This window comes from Acomys minous (genome assembly GCF_964271855.1).
Source record: "Acomys minous genome assembly, chromosome: 4".
Lineage (NCBI taxonomy): Eukaryota > Metazoa > Chordata > Mammalia > Rodentia > Muridae > Acomys > Acomys minous.
The window spans coordinates 62,594,558-62,615,076 of NC_140486.1; the positions used below are offsets into that span (position 1 = coordinate 62,594,558).

At 39.3% G+C, this 20,519-nt stretch overlaps 1 protein-coding gene across 2 annotated transcripts in view; it reads left to right on the top strand.

Moving 5' to 3' along the window:
• CCDC178 (coiled-coil domain containing 178) overlaps positions 1-20,519 on the top strand; it is a 321,895-nt gene that overhangs the window by 208,117 nt on the left and 93,259 nt on the right. For both annotated transcript variants that reach the window (XM_084780435.1, XM_084780436.1), the window contains one exon: positions 14,009-14,158. In XM_084780435.1, the coding sequence (XP_084636561.1) occupies positions 14,009-14,158 (150 nt within the window). The remainder of the gene's footprint in view (positions 1-14,008; positions 14,159-20,519) is intronic.

Sequence of the window (20,519 nt, forward strand, 5' to 3'; positions counted from 1 at the left end):
TGAATAATTTTAAAGCATAGCATAGTAAACCATTCTTTAAAAACAAGAAAAATTTAAAGTTTGGTAAGCAATAACAAATAATTTAGGGAAATTAATACTGCCATGATCAGTTGATTTCAGAATTCTTTTTCTAAGGAGTCTCACACTTTATATATAATAATTTAAGTCGTATACTTTAATTGGGAATATGGTGACACTGTTTTCCTCTTGCTGTTCCTGTTTGTTCCCTAACTTTTTTCTGTAATCAGCTATTTAGAATACGCTAAGGCAGCGGTTCTCAGCCTATGAGTCTTGACCCCTTTGGGGATAGCCTAAGACCATAAGAAAACACAGATATTTATATTCCGATTCATAACAGTAGCAACAAGACAGTTGTGACATAGAAATAAAAAGAATTTTTTATTTGGGGGGGTGGGGTCACGACAGCATGAGGACATTAAAGGGTCACAGCATTAGGAAAAGTTGAGAACCACTGCTCTAAATGAACATTATAAAAGAAAATCTGATCAAATAGAATTTAATGCCTGTTTTAAGCTGGGTTATGATTTAGCTGGTAGAACTTTACACAGCACTGTGTGAAACTAACCATGATGGTCCCCAACTGTATCCCAGCACTTATGATGTGTGGTCAGATGCTTAACTTCATCCTTCACACCATAGTGAGTTCAAAGCCAGCTGGGGATACATGAGACTGTCTCACAGCAAGCACATAGAACAGAGACACTTGTGCACACTTTCTTAAATGCTCCTATAGAAAGAATGTTCCCTTCTTTCTGAACACACATCAATGTTGATTGGGTGCCCTTGAGTATTTAATAGGCATCTCTATTTCTGGACTGAGGTTCATGCTGAGATCAAGTGCATGTATGTACATATATGTTCCCCTATGTGAACTCTATTTGGAAATTCATTTAAAAGCCGACCCTTTCCTCAAAGATTGTTCCTCACTTTGCCCGAAACTGGTCTCTCATGGAACTACTCCATGTGGCTGTATATTCTCCTCTTCATAGGTAGCTTAGTCAACTGTAATCATCTGCTCAAATGCCTTGTCTGGTGGGAAGCTCCTCCTACTCTATTTTTCCATGCAGTATCCATAATCCCTGCTCAAACACAGAGAGATGAAAAATTGATCAGGAACAAATATAATTAACGTAAAATAGTCACAAATCCCAACTCACAAATCAGTTACAGGAGGTAATGTGATAATGAGCATGGGAAACATTTAAGAAATCAAAGCAGGAGATCATCTGCAACCCAGCTGAGGATCAAGGATGAGGAGCTCCCTTTGAGTGCTGGAGTAGCCTAGTTACAGAAAGCCTGACCTTGAAGTCTGGCGGCGATAGGTGTGCCTGGCCGGCTCTTAGTACAGGCTTCATCCAGCAGAGTCTCTACTAGCCTCTGAATATTCCACTTGCCCACTAAGTATTTTTTTAAATTAACGAGTCAATATAGAGCCTTTTGTCAAGCACCCACCACATGCAGACTTTAAGCCATGCAACAACCTTGATGCAGAGGGCTGACTTGTTCACTGACAAATCAAGAATGTTCTTTTAAGACTAATTATCACAGAACTCAAGTTGGACAAGAGACTGGTTTCCATGGCAGCACAGACAAAGAAGTTGGTCCTGGGAGAGTTAAAACAGTTATTTGCTCCTCTGAGGCTTCGAGGTATCGACACATATCACTCTTACAGGCTTGCTCCTCTGGAACACTGGGGAGAATTCTTGCTTTCTGTAGTAATTGGCATATAGATTTTAAGGGAGCAGCTATGCAATGATGCCTCTGTGCACACAGTAGGTGATGCATCTAATAGAGTCTAGACATCCTCCATCTCTGCTGTACTGGAGGAGAATTGGCATATATTTTGAGAATCTATCTTCCCCACACTAACACATGTACATTGTGAGACTGAGCACAGCCAGAATGTAATGGCTATAACCTAATGTATGTTTATCAGAAAGTGCACTTCCAAAGTGACTATTCATTGAGAACTGGACACTGGGTCTCTATTCTCATTTACTCAAAAGACTATACCTGCACATCCTCTGGAATCAGTCTTAGCTCTTGTTCTTGCTTTAATGATATCAAAATGCCACAAAAAACTGGGGCGATAGCTCAGCAAGTAAAATGCTTGCCTTATAAGTGTAGACTTGAGTTCAATCCCCAGAACCCACATGTTAAAAACCCGGTGCTTGCGTAATCCCAGCTCTAGACAGGAGGAAACAGGTAGCTCCCTTGGGGCTAGCTGGCCACCCACTCTACCCTACTTGGTGAGTCCCAGGGCAGTAAGAACTATGAAACAAAGAAAGTAGATGATGCCTCAGACACATGCCTGAAATTGTTCTCTGGTATCCTCTTACACACACACACACACACACACACACACACACACACACACACACTCATGTGCACATGCATCCAAATGTACACTTATGCACACATGCATGCACATATGCACCTAAATGCACACTTACGCACTCCCAAACACCAACACCACATTCACTCAAAGTATTCCTGTATGCAAATCACCAATCTAGTAGAAAGAGATTCAGAGAACCATGCAGGTGCAGATTTAATGGTACATAATTGATGGTGTTTAGTCTCTTTCTACTGCTCTGATGAGCACCCAAAGAGACCTAGGTTAAAGAAGAAAAGATTATTATTGGCTCCCAGATTCAGAGGTTTCGATCCAAATTTAGGCAGTTTCTGTTGTTTGTGGACTGCAGTGAAGCAGGACACGATCGTGGCAAGCCATGGAGGAGAAAAAGGTGATTGCCTCATACCAGCCAGGAATCCACCTTGGCCTCAAATCCTGAAATTTCCAGCACTTCCCAAAAAGGCTCCACCTTCTGAAGACCAAGTCTTCAACACATGAGCCTGTGGGATCACTTGGTATCAAAAGCAGGACAGACTATGTACTGTCTTGGTTTCGGTACAGGCCCACAGACTCTTAAAAGCTCAGTATTTGAAACTGAGCCTGAGTTACAACAGTATGCATCAGCTGAGTGTAAGTGGGGCTATGTGGGTGTCTTTCATCATGTGTGCAATGAGCAACACCTTAATGCCAAAAGACTGCAGAACATTTAACATTATCTATGTGCATCTAATTCACACATTATATAACAATACCCTGAAACTCCTAAAGGGCCAAGAAAGCCCTTCCCTTGATCCTCATATTGTCCCAAGTGTATACCGGCCCATGTAGCAGAGTGACTGTGATCCCAATTCCACTGTACATCAACTATGCTGGTTTGCCCTTCTGCCCTTCTCATGCTAACCTGGAGTCCCTGCTGAGTCCTATCATATAATCTTTTTTAATCCCTAGATTAGCCACAGAGCTGGGACCATAAGATCAACTTAGTAAAGGTTTATAGAACAGGCAGCTGAATGAGCAAAAAAGATAAGAGAAAAATCTAGTAAGGATGTTAGAATAGAATTTGTCAGCAAATACGGGGAATACAACTTCCATGCCCTGGTGTTTTCTGAAGGGAGGCAACTCTTTTCAGACGCTGGATCAAAGCTGGCGTGGTATGGTTTACGTGAGCACGTAGGCACAGTAGTTGCTAGGAGATAAGTGAGAAGCCTTCTTCAAAAGCCATAATAACCACGAATGAAGTGACAGATTGATCATCAGGAATATCAAGAGAGATAGTAGCAGATAATTACGTTGGGACAGAAGAGTTTGAATTAGAACAGAGTCAGGAGATGACAGCTCTGTGTGAGTACACACTAATAGAAGCTGGCCCCTCTGCCCCAAGAGCTAGATCAGAATACCTATATTAAGCATCACTGGGAAATGGATGATGCCTTACATGATTATTTTGTAACGTATTCTGTGAATTTTTTCTCTTTAATTTATTTATTCACGTTACAGACTTATCAAAGCCCCCTCCTGCCTCTCCTCCCCCTCCCATCCCCCCGCCCTCTTCCCTCCAACCCCCTGTTATTCTTCTCAGTAAACAGAGTCCCCAGCCCTGCTGCCATGTGCCATCCCGCCCTTGCACTTCATGTTACATCAGGCCCAAGGTTGTCCTCTTGCACAGCAGAACACTGTGTCCATGTCAGTGCCAGTCTCCACTCCAGTTGCTAAGGTACCCACATGAAGACTGAGCTGTCCATCAGCTCCATAAGTGCAGAAGACCCAGGTCAGGTTCATGCATACACTTGGGTTGGTGGTTCAGTCTCTGTGAGCTCCCATGGGTCTAAATTAGCTGACTCTGTTGATCTTCTTGTGGACTTCTTGTCACCTTTGGGTCCCTCTATTGTTCCCACAACTCCTCTACAAGATCCCCAGATCTCCATCTAACATTTGGCTGTGGGTCTCAGCATCTGGCTGGGTGGAGCTTCTCAGAGGACAGTTAGCTTGGCTCATGTCTGCAGGCCTAGCAGAGCATCATTTAACAATGAGAGAGCTCCTGTGAGATGGGTCTCAAGTTGAGGTGGTGATTGGATGGCCATTCCCTCAAACTGCTACATCTATATCCCTGCCCATCATGTAGGCAGGGTAAATTTTGGGTCAAGAATTTTATGAGTGTGTTGGTGTCCCCCACCCACCATTGGAAGTCCTGGCTGGTAATAGGGGGTGACCACTTCAGTCTTCCACAGCCCCCCACTGCTAGGAGTCTCAGCTATGGTCACCCTATATCCTCCTAGGAGCCTACCCTGATGCAGGTCTCCAGCTTGTCCCAGAGATCACCACCCATAGGCTTCCTATCTCTCTCCCAGTCCTACCACCTCCCATCCCAATTGCCTGCACTTGGTCCCCACCCTTGTTTCGTTCTGCACCCCCTTCCCACCAAGTACCCTCTCTTCATCTACCCCTGATGTCTGTTTTATTTCCCCTTCTGGGGTTTATTCTAGCTTCTTCCATTGGGCCTTTGTTTTTACTTAGTGTCTTTGGGTCTCTGTATTGTGTTATGGTTATGCTGTACTATATGGATAATATCCACTTATAAGTGAGTACAAACCATGTGTCTTTCTGGGTCTGGGTTACCTCACTCAGGATGATGTAACTTTTCTAGTTACATCTATTTTCCTGCAAATTTCATGTTTTCCTTGTTTTTAATACCTGAGTAGTATTCCATTGTGTAATTATACATTTTCTTTATCCATTATTTGCTTGAGGGACATCTATAATGTTTCCAGATTCTGGCTATTACAAATAAAGCTCATCTGAACATAGTTGAGTAAGTGTCCTTTTATGGTAGAGCATCTTTTGGGTATATGCCCAAGGGTGGTATAGCTGGGTCTTGAGATAGCACTATTCCCAATTTTCTGAGAAACCTCCAGATTGATTTCCAAGGTGGTTATACGAGTTTGTACTCCCACAAGCAATGGAGGGGTATTCCTCCATATCCTTGCCAGCATGTGCTGCCACTTGTGTTTTTTATCTTAGCCATCCTGAAAGGTGTAAGATGGAATTTCAAAGTCCTTTTGATTTGTATTTCCCTGATGACTAAAGATGTTGAAGATTATTTTAGGTGTTTTTCAGCCATTAGAGATTCCTTTGTTGAGAATTTTCTTTAGTTCTGTGGCCCATTTTTAATTGAAGTATTTGGCTTGTTGGTGTCTAATTTCTTGAGTTTTCAATACATTTTGGATATTAGCCCTCTGTTGGATGTAGGATTTATGAAGATTTTTTCCTAATTTGGAGGCTATTGTTTTGTCCTGTTGACAGTGTCCTTTGCTTTACAGAGGCTTTTCAGTTTCGTGAGATCCCATTTATCAACTGTTGATCTCACTTTCTGAACTGCTGGTGTACTGTTCAGGAAGAGGTTTCCTATACCAGTGCGTTCAAGGTTATTCCCCACTTTCTCTTCTACTATACTTAGTGTATCTGGTTTTATATTGAGGATTTTGGCCCACTTGGACTGACTGAAGTTTTGTGCAGGGTGATAGGTATAAATCAGTTTGCATTCTTCTACATGTAAACCTCGAGTTAGACCAGCACCATTTGTTAAAGGTCCTTTCTTTTTCCCATTGTACCATTTTGGCTTCTTTGTCAAAAATCAAGTGTCTGTAGATGTGTGCATTTATTTCTGGGTATTTCATTCAATTCTATTCATCAGTCTGTTGGCTTTTATGCCAATATTATGGGGGTTTTATTACTATTGCTTGTACTATTGTACAAGTTTGTACTAGTGTACAACTTGAAATCAGGAATGGTGATAACTCCAGAAGTTCTTTTGTTGTAGGGGATTGGTTTTGCTATCCTCAGTTTTTTTCCATATGAAGTTGACAATTGTTCTTTCAATGTCTATAAAGAACTGTGTGGAATTCTGATGGGAATTGCATTGAGTCTGTAGATTACTTTTGTAAGACTGCCATTTTTTATTGCCAATCTTTTTTATTAATTTATTCTTGTTACATCTCAATGGTTATCCCATCCCTTGTATCCTCCCATTCTTCCCTCCCTCCCATTTTCCCCTTATTCCCCTCCCCTATGACTGTTCCTGAGGGGGATTACCTCCCCCTGTATATGCTCATAGTGCATCAAGTCTCTTCTTGGTAACCTGCTGTCCTTCCTCTGAGTGCCACCAGGTCTTCCCCTCCAGGGGACATGGTCAAGTGTGAGGCACCAGAGTATGTGAGAAAGTCATATCCCACTCTCCATTCCACTGTGGAGAATGTTCTGACCATTGGCTAGATCTAGGTAGGGGTTTGAAGTTTACCGCCTGTATTGTCCTTGGCTGGTGCCTTAGTTTGAGTGGGACCCCTGGGCCCAAATCTGCCTATCATAATGTTCTTCTTGTAGATTTCTAGGACCCTCTGGATCCTTCTACTTTGCTATTCTCCCATGCTTCCAGCACACAACAAGAAAATTTGCTCAACCATGTTCATAGCAGCCTTATTCATAATAGCCAGAACATGGAAACAGCCTAAGTGTCCCTCAATAGAAGAATGGATAAAGAAACTGTGATACATATACACTATGGAATACTACTCATCTATAAAAATCAAGGAATTCCCGAAATTTGTGGATAAATGGATTGAGCTAGAAATGATCATAATGAGTGAGTTAACCCAGAAACAGAAAGACTCAAAGGGTATATACTCACTTATATCTGCATACTAGCCCAAAGGGCATGTCCCACGAAAGCCTTCACTAACCAGGAAACTGGGACAGAGGGGAGGACATCCTAATGGGACTCTAGATGAGAGAAGACTGCCATTTTTACAATGATAATCCTACCAATCTATGAGCATGGGAGACCTTTCCTTCTTCTGATACCTTCTTCAGTTTCTTTCTTCAGAGACTTGAAGTTCTTGTCATGCAGGTCTTTCACTTGCTTAGTTAGAGTCACACCAGTTTCTCAACCCACTTTCCATTAGCATACAGGAGGGCTACTGATTTTTTTTCAGCCACTTTACTGAAGGTGTTTGTCAGTTGTAGGAGTTTTCTGGTAAAGGTTTGGGGGTCACTTATATATACACTATCATATCATCTGTCAACAGAGATACTTTGACTTCTTCCTTTCCAATTTGTATCCCGTTGATCTCCCTTAGTTGTTGTATTGCTCTATCTAGAACTTCAAGTACTATACTGAATATAGTTGGCTGCCTTGTCTTGTTCCTGATTTTAGTGGGATTGCTTTAAGTTTCTCTCCACTTAATTTGATGTTGGCTATCATATTGCTATATATTGCTTTTAATATGTTTAGGTGTAGCTTTGTATCCCTGTTGTGTCCAAGATTTTAATCATGAAAAGGTGTTGGATTTTGTCAAAGGCTTTTTCAGCATCTAATGAGATCATCATGTGCATTTTTTCTTTCATTTGTTTATGTTGTGAATTACATTGACATATTTGCATATGTTGAACCATCCTTTCATCCCTGGGATGAAGCCTACTTGATGATGATTTTTGATATGTTCCTGGATTCTGTTTGAATGTATTTTATTATTTTTGCATCAATGTTCATGAGTGATATTTGCCTGAAACTCTCTCTCTTGCTTGAATCTTTGTGTGGTTTAGGTATTAGGGTGACTGTAGCTTTGTATAATGTATAGTTTGGAAGTGTTCCTTCTGTTTATATTTTTTGGAATAGCCTGAGGAGTATTGGTATTAGCTCTTCTTTGAAGGTCTGTTAGAATTCTGCACTGAAGCTATCTGGCGCTGGGCTTTCATTTTGGTTGGGAGACTTTTAATGACTGCTTCCATTTCCTTAGAGGTTAAAGACCTATTTAGATCATTAACCTGATGTTGATTTAATTTTTGTAAGTGGAATCTATCAAGAAAATCATCCATTTCCTTTAAGTTTCCCAGTTTTGTGGAATACATGCTTTAGAAGAAAGACCTAATGAGTCTTCAGATGTCTTCAGTGTCTTTTGTTATGTCCTCCTTTTCGTTTCTGATATTGTTAATTTGGGCATTATCTCTCTACCTTTTACTTAGTTTGGATAAAAGTTTGTCTATCTTACTGATTTTCTCAAAGAACCTGATTTTAATTTTGTTGGTTCTTTGTATTATTGTCTTTGTTTTTCATTTATTTATTTCAGCCCTGAGTATGATAATTTCCAGCCCTCTACTCCTCTCTGGTGTGTTTGTTTATTTTTGTTCTACTGCTTTCAAATGTGCTATTAAGTTGCTAATATGAGATTGAGATCTCTGCAACTCTTTTTTAAAATGAAGGTGCTGGTGCTATGAATATTCCTCTTAGCACTGCTTTCATTGTGTTCCATAAGTTTAGGTATGTCGTGCCTTCATTTTCATTGAGTTCTAGAAAGCCTTTATTTCTTCCCTGACACAGTGGTCATTGAACAGGGAGTTCTTCAGTTCTCATGAGTTTGAAGCCTTCCTTTTGTTTCTGTTTTTGTTGAGGTTGAGCTTTAATCCATGGTGGGTTGATAAAATACAGTTATTTCAATTTTTATATTTGTTGAGACTTGCTTTGTGACCAAGTAAATACTCAATTTTGGAGAAAGTCCAGTGTGGTACTGAGAATTATATTATTTTTGTGTTTGAGTGAAAAGTTCTGTAGATATCTGTTAGGTCCGCTAGGTCCATTTGATGCAAAATTTTGGTTAGTTTCTGTAGGTGTACTTTTAAAATCTATTTTTACTTTGGTTCCTTATAACTCTTCTTTCTATACCTCAATCTCTTCCAATGCCCCAATACCAGGTAGGGAAGAAGGTTAGTGGGGAGAAAGAGCATAGGTTTCCTTAGCTACTTCCTGCTGATTAGGTTCTAAGGATTTCTTGGGGCAAGTCCAATCCTCATTTCAGGATATCTCCAAGTTCTTCTCATCAAAATGCACAATAGCTACCCGGAGCAGCAGGAGGTAGTACTAGCCCCCTTCTTTCTCAGAGCTCCAGTCTCTCCCTGGGTCTAGCATTTAAAATCCCACTGTCCAAAACCACCCACCCACATGAGGCAGTTCCCAGCTAACAAAGATCACATGCCCTCTTTGAGGTAGTTATCAGCTGTGAACAAACTGGAGCAGCCTTCATATCACCCCATACCTGGGATTACAACAAAAAACGTGTTTACATATCATAAACCAAAACATCTACAACAAGAAATGGATTATGTGCAATCAAAAAGCTAATAATGGTTTACAGTAAACAGCAGCTTCCCGGGGCCCAAAGTTCTTATTTCCCTCAGCAGCCTACTTTATCTATGTCAACAAGCTGTGTGTGTGCCAGATTACAAGGCAAATGTGGACTGAGAACAAAGGAGCTTAGCAATTTGTCTTCATTGTTGGATGACACGAGCTTTGTGAAGACGATGCTGCAAAGTGTGTCAGCGTGTTGGCTCACAAAGTGGCACATTGCATATGGGAGTGTGTGATCTGGCGCCAGTATATATGTATCAAAGCCAAGGCATTCCATTCAGAAGGTGTGTTGTCTTGTACAAGAAACTGGTGCTTGTGCTGGATCTGGTCATAACAATCTTCAAAAATTCATGGTGTAATGCAATTTATGATGTTCGTGATTCTATGTCAAAAATTTGGACAGGGTGTCCAAATTTGAGTTGTCTCCGTTTCTCTCAATTCTAGACTATAAGTTGAAAAGCTTAGACACTGGGATCTGGATACATCTTTAGGTGTCTTGTTCACTGACAGTTGCTGTCAGGACTTGTCATTGACCCACTGACATATGGTCTCCCCCTGTGACATGGATCCCTTATGACATGGTAGTCATTGCAAGGCTGAATGTCCTGAAACAGTAGGACAGACAGACATTGTATGCTATCTATGAACTAGATAAAATGTCACAGCATTGTTTCCACCATATTTGCCTGACTAAATAAGCCAAAAATACACTGAACAGATGTAGAAAGAACAAGTAGATTTCATCTTTCTATAGAATGACATGATTTTTTTAAAGTATGTTTGACTGAAAATACTGCTGTGGCCATTTTCCAAAACTACAAATTTCCCCATCTGGGTCTGGTGTTTCCTTGTTTTTACTTTCCTTCTCTGTTAATTGAGAATAATACCATCTCAGAGAGCTGCTCAGAGGCAGAGTTCAGGACATGCTGCCTTGTTAGTGTACATCAGCATCCAGGCCCCGGCAGCACACACAGGAAGGGAAAGCAGGCTATCTGGGTGAGACCTGATATGTGGGCATGTGTTGGGGAAGGAGGTCCCCTTCTGTCAGAGGTCTAGGGGAAGGAATAGGCAGGAAGAGGGAGGGAGGGTGGGAATGGGAATATACAAGTAAGGGGATAGCAATTGGGATGTAACCTGAATAAATTATAGTAAAGAATAATTTAAAAAGAAAAAAAGCTGCTACACCAGTTTTTATTCTTCCTATCTGATTTCTTATTTTTCTTGTTGTATCATATGTCTGGTTAGAATAAAATTTCAGTATGCTGAGTATCATCCTTCCTTATTAAGGTGACTCTTATTTATTGTTTGGAATTCATGAATTAATGCACATGCTCAGCTTAGTCCAGAAAGCAGGAGAACTGAACGTGCTTTGTAGTTTGGTCCAGAAAGTGTGCAGCGCTCCTATTGGGATGCACTACACCAACTTATCCTATGGGAAAGAAATGAAAACAGAAAAAAAGTAAGAAAATTAACTGAAAATTAAGACAAATTCCAATACAAAATCCACAGTTTAGAGAGTAAGGAAAACCCAGTGGAAAATGAAAAAGATTGTTTAGATAATTTGGTGTCTTGATTTGTCTTCTTTTTGGAGGATTTCTATGGGTGGAGGAGTAAATTTTTCTGTGGAAATACTTTCAGTATCACAGGCTTAGCATGTAACCTGCCCTCAACAAAAGCTACAAATTACTTCAGTGGTTTTTTGAAAACCCAAAGCTCTAAAGAACTGCAGCTAAAGCCAGGCAATGTACATACCCCAGAAAAAGTCTGAGGGTAAAACTTTATTGTGAATTACTGAATACTTTCACTCACTCATAGTATAGTATGAAATAGTATAAATGAATCTTTACCACTATAATACCTGATTATAGTATCACAAAGTTTGTCACAGAAAAAGGTGGCAAATACAATATGTGGTTGTAACACAGAAAAAAAGCATTCAACTTCTAAGTGGTATTATATTCATTCTTCATTTATCTATGATCCATCCATCCATCTAATCATTCATTTGCTCATCCTTCTGTTCACTCACCCATTCTTCATCTGCCCATCCATCTATTCATTTAATCACTCATTCATCCATTCGTCCATCTGTCCCTATGGCCACTCATTTTCATCTGTCTATTCATTTGTTTGTCCAGTCATTTGTTTATCACACCGTTACTTACATCAGCTGTTCTGAGAAACATACATTTGGGATGAAAGAAGTTAATAGTCTCAATACTCATGAAACTTAACACAGTAGCTTCCGTTCAGCCTCTTATTAATTTATTTAATTTCCTAATAAAATATTGGAAAAAGAAACTGTCATATCTCCTAATCATCAAATGTTAACAAATAATTTTAAATATTATATTATGGTAAATGTTTACTTATTAAATTATAGAAAAAATTACCAGGCATTCATGAGTCTCCTCCTTATCAGGACACACTCCCAATGTTAATCATTTCAATCTTTCTTGATAATGAGAACCAAATAAATAACAATAAATATAGAATTGAGAAATATTATTTTGGATAAATTTAATATATATGTAAATCAAAAAGTACAAAATACCTAGAATACTACAGCATAATTATGTGTTTGTATGATTTATTAATAAAAATTTCACACAGCACTACAAAATCCTTGAGACACACTATCAAGTCTGAGTAACTAAATGAAAGGTCCTGAATGAAAAACTGAGTGAGAAAATAAATAAATGAAAGAGTGAATGAATTTCTCAGTGTTGTAAGCTAATGTTCAACGCATAGAGTTTTACACCCAAGGCTACCCTCCCATCTACACAAATGTGCAATCCCATGCATCTAACTGAATGCACACATACACAAAATCATATACCTCCAAAGGTAATTTTAAAAATGTTTTTATGTTCAATGAATCAGCAACTAAACAAACAATAAAACTGAAAATGGTCCTTGTAATTTATCAGTTTTCAACCCAACCAACTGTGAGTTAGATTTTAATGAACGTTTAGATATCAAAAAAAAATACGACAGCTATCATTTAAAAAATAACTCCACCAAGTAAAAATATTCACAAACTTTGTCCTGCTAAGAAACTGCAATTCTATGTAAGCATAGGTATGTTTGCAAGATGCAATTTCCCAATATTTTGAATAATCACAGCAGAATTAGGACAAGGGCATGCGAGGTGCAGCCCAGTTCATCACTTTGGCTTCCTGAAGAACGCCTGTGACACGGTGTTCATCACTCTAGATCAATAGGGAGATCAGGATCCTGTGAGAAATATGTCTGCTGGCCTTAATAAATCTTTAGGTGTATAAATACAGAAATATTAGTACAGGCAATTTTCTGCTGAATTACATTTTCCTGTTCATATTCTCATACCATATATGATTTCTAACAACAAAACCAAGGGCTTGATGGGAGAGCGCCTTTCACAGAGGAACGCCTTAATTACTTTACACTAGTTATTTTTACATCTAGTAGTTTAATCACCATGGTTAAACTTTTATGGGTCTCAAAACATTTTCAGGTAAATTATATATTAGATACAGTGTTGCTAATTCAAAATAGATTCACACCAGAGGAATGATTACATCAACAGGTTTGAAAATATTAACGTCTGCTAGCAAATTACACAGCTTCTGAAGCATCTAGAGCAAAGTTCTTTTAATAACTTTTACTGTGTGTGTGTGTGTGTGTGTGTGTGTGTGTGTGTGTGTGTTTGTGCAAATGCCCATGCCATAGTGCACGTGTGGAGGTCAGAAGTGTGTGGCTCCTCTGGATTTGATGAAATTGGCTCGATCTCTCACTGGGGCTAGGGCTCAGTGCTCCTTAGTCCAGACTGTAAGCGCCAAAAATCTTCCTGTCTCTGCCTCCTTCTCCTTACTAGGATTGGAGCTGTTCACCACCAAGGCTGCCTTTTAAAGTGGGTTTTGAGGATGGGACTTATGTCCTCCTGTTTTTGTGGCAAATACTTTACAAGCTGAAGTGTTATTAATCCTCTTCTCCCTGCTTTTGAATGTTCTGTCTGAGTGTTAACCGCCAAGTACCTTTTACCCATATGAGCATAGGGGCTATGTAACAGGAAAACCATGTGGGAAACTGATGACCCTCTAAATGTGCTGAGCAGAATCTCCCAGGACAGACTGGTAACAGAGCTGACAGAGGGAATTCCATAAAAGGATCAGACAAAAGGCAGGCACACTCAGCCTACTCACACATCACTGTTCAAGAATAGACAATAAATAAGTAAATAAATAAATAAATAAATAAATAAATAAATAAACAAACAAATAAGCCAAATGCCCATAACCAGAAGACAATGAGCCTAACTAAGGAGCATGTTGGTGTCAAAGCACACATTTTTTTTTCATTTTTTCGTTTAACTCTACCTTATGTGTTAGAATACTTTTGAGTATTTTAAAAATATAAAAGTTCAAACAAAGCTGCATGATTTTAATATATTTACGTGTAATTTTTTTCTCTTCTAGACAGTTCAAGACCAATCACTGGAAGAAAACCTGCGTTTAGCCAAAAAGTATCAAGCCATACAAATGCTGTTCTTAAAGGAAAAAGATGAGTGCCTCAGTGGATTTGACAGACTGCTATCACTCAGTGCTTCACTTTGTGATAAGAAAAAGGTACTGACTTTTTATTTTACAAATAATATATCTTACATGTAGCCTCCAAAAACTAAATATTCTCAGTTTTGGGGTCTTACACAGGAGACTAGTCATTATACCAACAAATGGCATAGTTTCTTTTGCTTAAGCTTTATTGCATATTTATGTAATATTATATACGTATGTGATATTTCATTATTAAGTAATATTGATGTTAGTAATTGAAGATGTTTAAGATATAAAATTCCTGGTTTCTAATCCTCTTGCCAATATCTATTTGGACTTTGTTATTATAATCATAAATCATAATTATTTTCTTACTTTGTAGATGTATACACTTATGATTTAATTATAACTATATATGACTTTGTATGATTGGCCTCTAAATCTTCTTTTTGGTGTATATGCCCCAAATTTTGTTTTTTGTTCTCTGGCTCAGTGTGAAGATACTTTAGACATTTGCCGTTATAGCTGGTTCTCTCTCATTACTGGAAATGACAGAAAATTCTACTTATATTTGTAAGGGCTTCTGCTGTGGTAAAAGCAGAAAAGTAAAAATACATAAGTCAGAAAGAAGATAGATAGAAAGGGGGGAAGCTGTATTATAGGAGAGTCACAGTAAAGCCACTTTGCATATTAGATGAAGCATTTGACATTTTCCCTTCTAAACTTTGATATCAGGACTCAATTTTCAAAAGTTAAACAAATGATTATTATTTAACAAACTACCTAGTCCTAAGGACCACAGCTAGTGAGTCTTTTCTGCTACTGGCATTAACCATATGGCTGTGCTACAAGTTGTGATGTAAAACTCCGGTTCTGGGCTCAGCTCTCTTACAGAGTGTTTGGGAAGGCAAAGGCTAGAGATGGAGTAAAAGTTTCATCAGACAGTATTGAAAGGATCCCTTGTAGGTTATGTACTCTTTTGAATCTCAGCTTTCTCATCTATAAATTAATATACACCTAACAAGGTAATAGATTAGAGTTAAAACAAAAGAGAAATCACAATGAGTTATTCTTAAAACAAAAGGAAGATATGAACTATATTGTATTCATTCATCCATGTGCTCCTTGTAAATGTTCCTGTTTCTCATACATTCACTAGGATTAGTATTAAAGCTTCTGTTTGTCCTGAGACAAAGAAAGATCCTCTCTCTAGGGACCTCTTTAGAAGCATGTTCATTAGAAGGAGGCTCCTTAGAAAGATGTTCTTTAGAAGGATGATCTTTAGAAGTATGTTCAGTGGAAAGAAAAAGGTTGAAGGACATCTTAGACCTCTTTGGAGCCATGGCCTTTGGAAGGACGTCTCTTGATTGTGCTATTTAGAATGATGCTTTGAAGAACATTTTGACAGGACCTCTTTAGAAAGATTCTCTTTAGAAGGATGTCTTTAGAATGATGATTGAAGAACCTCTTTGCAAGGATCTCTTTAGAAGGATGCTGTTTCATCAACTAAAAAATCAACAAAGGACTTTACCATCTCTGCAATTAAATATACTTATGGTGAGTAAGGGCATAAAGAGTCATTCGACATCAATAGCCCTGAGTAAAATACAGAATTTAAAAAGTCATACAGATTGGGGAGTGGTGGCGGACGTCTATAATCCCAGCACTTGGGAGGCAGAGGCAGGTGGATCAGTGTGAGTTCGAGGCCAGCCTGATCTACAAAGCGGGTCCAGGATAGCCAAGGCTACACAGAGAAACCTTGTCTTGAAAAAAAAAAGTCAAACAGACAAAAAGTAAAGCTTCTGCCAATTCCTACTCCTGTAACTCCTCCTATGTCACCCTACTCGCCTTTTCTTTGGTTTTCCCCCTTATTTTTATCCTTTTCCCCACCGTTTATTTCCCCTTTTTTCCCTTTTTGTTAAAAATGGATTTTTCTCTCATATAATACATCCTGACTGCAGTTTCCTCCCTTCACTCCTGCCAGCTCCTCACCACCTCCTCTCCCCCGCCCCCCCCCCAGATCCTCTCCCCTTCTGTTTCCTCCTCAGAAAAGAACAGACCTCCAAGAGACAAGAGCCAAACAGTATAAATCACGATACACCAAGACAAGGTGAAATCCCTCAAATTGAGGGCTTGAGGCAACCCTCACGGAGGTAGAGTCCTAAGACAAAAGACCAGAGACACATCTGCTCCCACTGTTAGAAGACCCACAAAACACCAAACTAACAGTCATAACATATATGCAGAGGACTTGCTGTTAACCCTGCAGGCCCTGTGTTTGCCACTTCAGTCTCTGGGAGCCCTGGGAGCCCTGCTTAGTTGTTCCAGTGAGCTGGTGGTCGGTCCTGAGTGCTGTAAGAAAGTACTCTGAGCAAGCCATGACGATAAAGCCAGAAACTAATACTCTTCCATGGTCTCTGCCTCAGTTCCTGCCTCCAGCTTCCTGCCTCGTTTGAGCTCTTGCCCTGATTCCCCAGGAGGTGGATCTTATCTCAAAGGTGAAGTGAGCCCTTTTCTTCCCATCTTGCTTTTGCTCATGTTGTTTTATCACAGCAACAGAACCCCTAACTAAGACAAGTAGCATCCTGTTACCATAGTAAGAACATTCTTTTCATCCCTTCGATTGAATTAAAGAAACTCTTGGTACGGGACACAAGGAGCCAGACTTAGATTGGAACGGGCAGGCAGGGCCACTGCTGGGCACTGATTTCCATTTGTGATCCTTCAAACGGATCACTTTCAGCACACCTGTTTCCGGAAACTTTCAAGATTTATTTGTACTTTCAGCCATTTTTCATTCCCATCCTTCAGCAATGGAGGTCGTTAAGTGCAGGCTGCCCTTGTCAGTGTCATGTAGGATCAATTTGCTGCGATGGACAGAGAGGCCATATTGGCGCTGTTAACCTGTCAGTGAGAAATCGTATGTCATTAGTGCCTAATGCACCACTCACAGGATGGAGCCTGACCATCAGAAGCAAGACAATCCTTTACTATTTTAGCCCATTTCTTTGATATCACAGCCTTTCCTATGTATTTGGAATTTAGTCCTCTACTCAGCCTAGTTTGGGGTACAGGAAAGCAATGGTTAACTGTGAATTTTGTGTAACCGTTTCCTGTTTTCCTATGAATTTCCTTCCCTCTGAACCTAAATTGTTCTTGTCATGATAAACAATTATATTTTAATAATTATTATACTTAAGGGATAGTATTTTCCCTACAAAGATTTCATATTTTTATACTTCTGTGTACTTGTAGACTAAACATAGCAAAGCCTGATGGAAGAGTAAATCAAATTAAAGATAATGTTCCCTTCCTTATCATAATTTTGCACAGAGACATTTCAAATGTTAGAACACTACAGCATTGCTCTCGGTGGTGATATTATGTCTGTTTATTTGGATATGTTTCTTGATACCCCAGGGCTTTTCAAATTTTCAGTGATGGGTCTTTTCCCCTTTAAACCTCAGAAAGAGGCAAAAGCAATTATGCAAAATTCTTATTTGCCCCGTTCATGGGTAACGATAGAATCGAATCCAATATAAAACTTCTCAGATGTCAAAATTAAAGCTAAAACTAGAAATAAATTAAGAAAAATAAAACTGCAAAACAGGCATTGTTTCTATGTGAATCAATGTATTTCCATCACTTTCTTAGGTAGATTTCAAGTACATTTTTGTATTTTCCCTTTAAATCTGCATTAACATTTCCAGGAAACTATATGCCTTTGTTTCAAGTGGCATCTGTATTTTTTTAGCCAACAAGAAAGGTAAGTTAAGCTGTTGTGCAAAAAGTGGTAGGATCTGATGGCTGACAAGAAGATTGCTTCCAAAACCTGTTTTAAAAGTATTTTTAATTTGGTCAGAAGCCATTCATAAAGTTTAACCCCTTCCCACAGAAAATCTTAGTGTTTGTAAAAGAAGAAAATAATGAAGAGCATGTCTGGGAAGCATTCCCCATGTATTGGTGTATGTACATACACTTATACCTGTGTGTGCACGTGTTTGCATGCATGCGTGTGTGTGTGTGTGTGTGTGTGTGTGTGTGTGTGTATGTGTGTGTACACACATGCATGCATGTGTGCCTGTGCTTGTGGTGGTGAAACTATGTACTATGAATTTGGCAACTGTTATCTTTTTGATGCTCTCCCACCCTAGATCCTTCCCTGTTACCATTGTCATCATGTCCCATGTGAGACACAGAAGTGGGCCTGTGTCTCTACTAAGGTCACCAGTGCAGAGGGAGATGGACTGAAACACAACTGAGTCTGTGTACCATCCGCCCTACTTCACAACCGTAGAATAGCAATGCCATTGACATCTCATCCTGAACCATACAAAAGTCACATGGCTGTAATGTGCAGCTGAGATGAAAGTTGTACTGGTCAAGTTCTCTGTGATTTTGTCCGTTTGGTCTTTCCCTTGCCTATGGTCTTTTTTAGGACAGAGAGCCACCCATTTCATTAGAAGTGATTCAATGTCCGTAGGACTGAGAATCAGCATCATAATTATAATTTTTAATCTTATCAACTTAGCAATTCTTAGGTAAATCCTCTCCCCTTACAAAATAATTTTACAGATGAGTCATCGTGCAAGGGGCTGGGGCTTCTGAGACTTAATATGTGTGCAGATAAGAGTTTAGGACACAGTGGTGACTTAGGTTTGAGTGTTGTATCCAGTAGACTGTGGGTAACAATATGCTGGGACTGTGTTTGTTTGCTTGCTTGTTTGTTTGTTTGTTTAATCAGCATTGCTATTCTGGCAGGTTTTAGATGAGAGCATCCCTTTTAAGTAATATGGTCACAAGGGAACTGATTCTGAGATCAGTGGATATGGTCTCCGAGGGACAGAATACAAACAGCATTCATTTATTCATTGAATTATTAAAAAAAATTATCACTCAACCAGCATCCAACAAGGAGATGTTAGGTGGCCCAGAACAGCCCACCTCATCCCTGCTCTGAGATTAGAGCCATGCTGACTCCCTGTCAGGTGCAACAGAAATTCCATTTTTATTTTTTTTTCATCTGCCTCTCTTCATCCCTCGAAGGGAAAACACACACATTTTTACTATTCAGTCTACATTGCCAGATTTCATTAGGTAGCTTTCCATCTCTAATTCTAGGTAACATTGCATCTGCTATAGATTGCCCCACTTTCCTCTGTCTTTTATCAACCATCAGATATGTTTTGGTGTAGCCCTCCCTGTGGATGTTAAAAGTTGCTTTGCTAGGTGTTTGTTTCACTACAGACAGAGACACATTCCTTCTGAAGGAAAACTGCAACTCTTTCTATAGTTTTTGCTTAAAACAGCCAACCAAAGACCCTTCCAGGGTCTCTTTCTGTTTCTCAGAACACAAGCATATGCACACACACACACACACACACACACACACACACACACACACACACCACTTTGGGCTCTGTCTTTGAACACATACACACATATTTGTTCCTCTAGAGTTTGCATTCTTCAAGAATCATCAATTACATCCCTACTGTTTCCCATCTATCTGAAGAGCTCTGCCCAGGTTGCAGCTTGCAACGACTGAGGCAGGTGTAGCCAGCAGGCCATCTGCTTATTACACTCACAACTCTTCCATTGTCCAGACCTCACGGGAGAAACGTGGAGATCTCGGAGTCCACATTTGCATCAGTGGGGAGGGGTTAAACTTTATGACTGACTTCTGACAGAACCTAAGATATGTTTACAGTTTCCCTTATGATCATCTCTCTTCAAACCTATAGAGCCACATCTCACAAACAAATGTTCACATGCTAAATATTTTAGTCTGTTATTCTTCCTACAGAGTTTAACATCACAAATATGTAGCTATATGTAAACAGAGAAAGATACTCAAAACTGGGATTGATGCCACTATTTGAATACAGACATAAGTAATCCATACCAAGTTAATGAAATTATTATGAAAAGGAACCTGATTACCTTGTGTAAAGAAAAATTTTTGGAAACCCAAAGTACTGGAAAATTGCCACTTGTAACATTCAACAGTGGCTTAAAAACAATGGGTGAGGTCCATCAACACAAACATCTATCATTTGCTATAAACGATGTGTTATGAAGCCATTTAGCCAAAGTTCTGTCTCTTCTGGCAATGAGATCTAAATTCACTTTCAGTTAGCTTAGTCTGTCTCCATATTCGCATATTATTTCAAATGCAAGAACATCCAGTGTATGGTACACCAGACCACCCCAGGATAGTTATTTAAAATTCTTACCTCACAAGCAGTCCTAATAATACAGCCCCACAATAGCTTCAATTTTACCCCACTGAGTAAGATTTTAACCTGGCTCAGGATTACAAGAAACATTTATTTTACATAAATAGTGGCATATTTAGTTACTGATGGTCCATGATTTTATGTATAATCATCTCTCAGTAAAGAAAAAGATACTTGGGTTTTTTTGTTTTTGT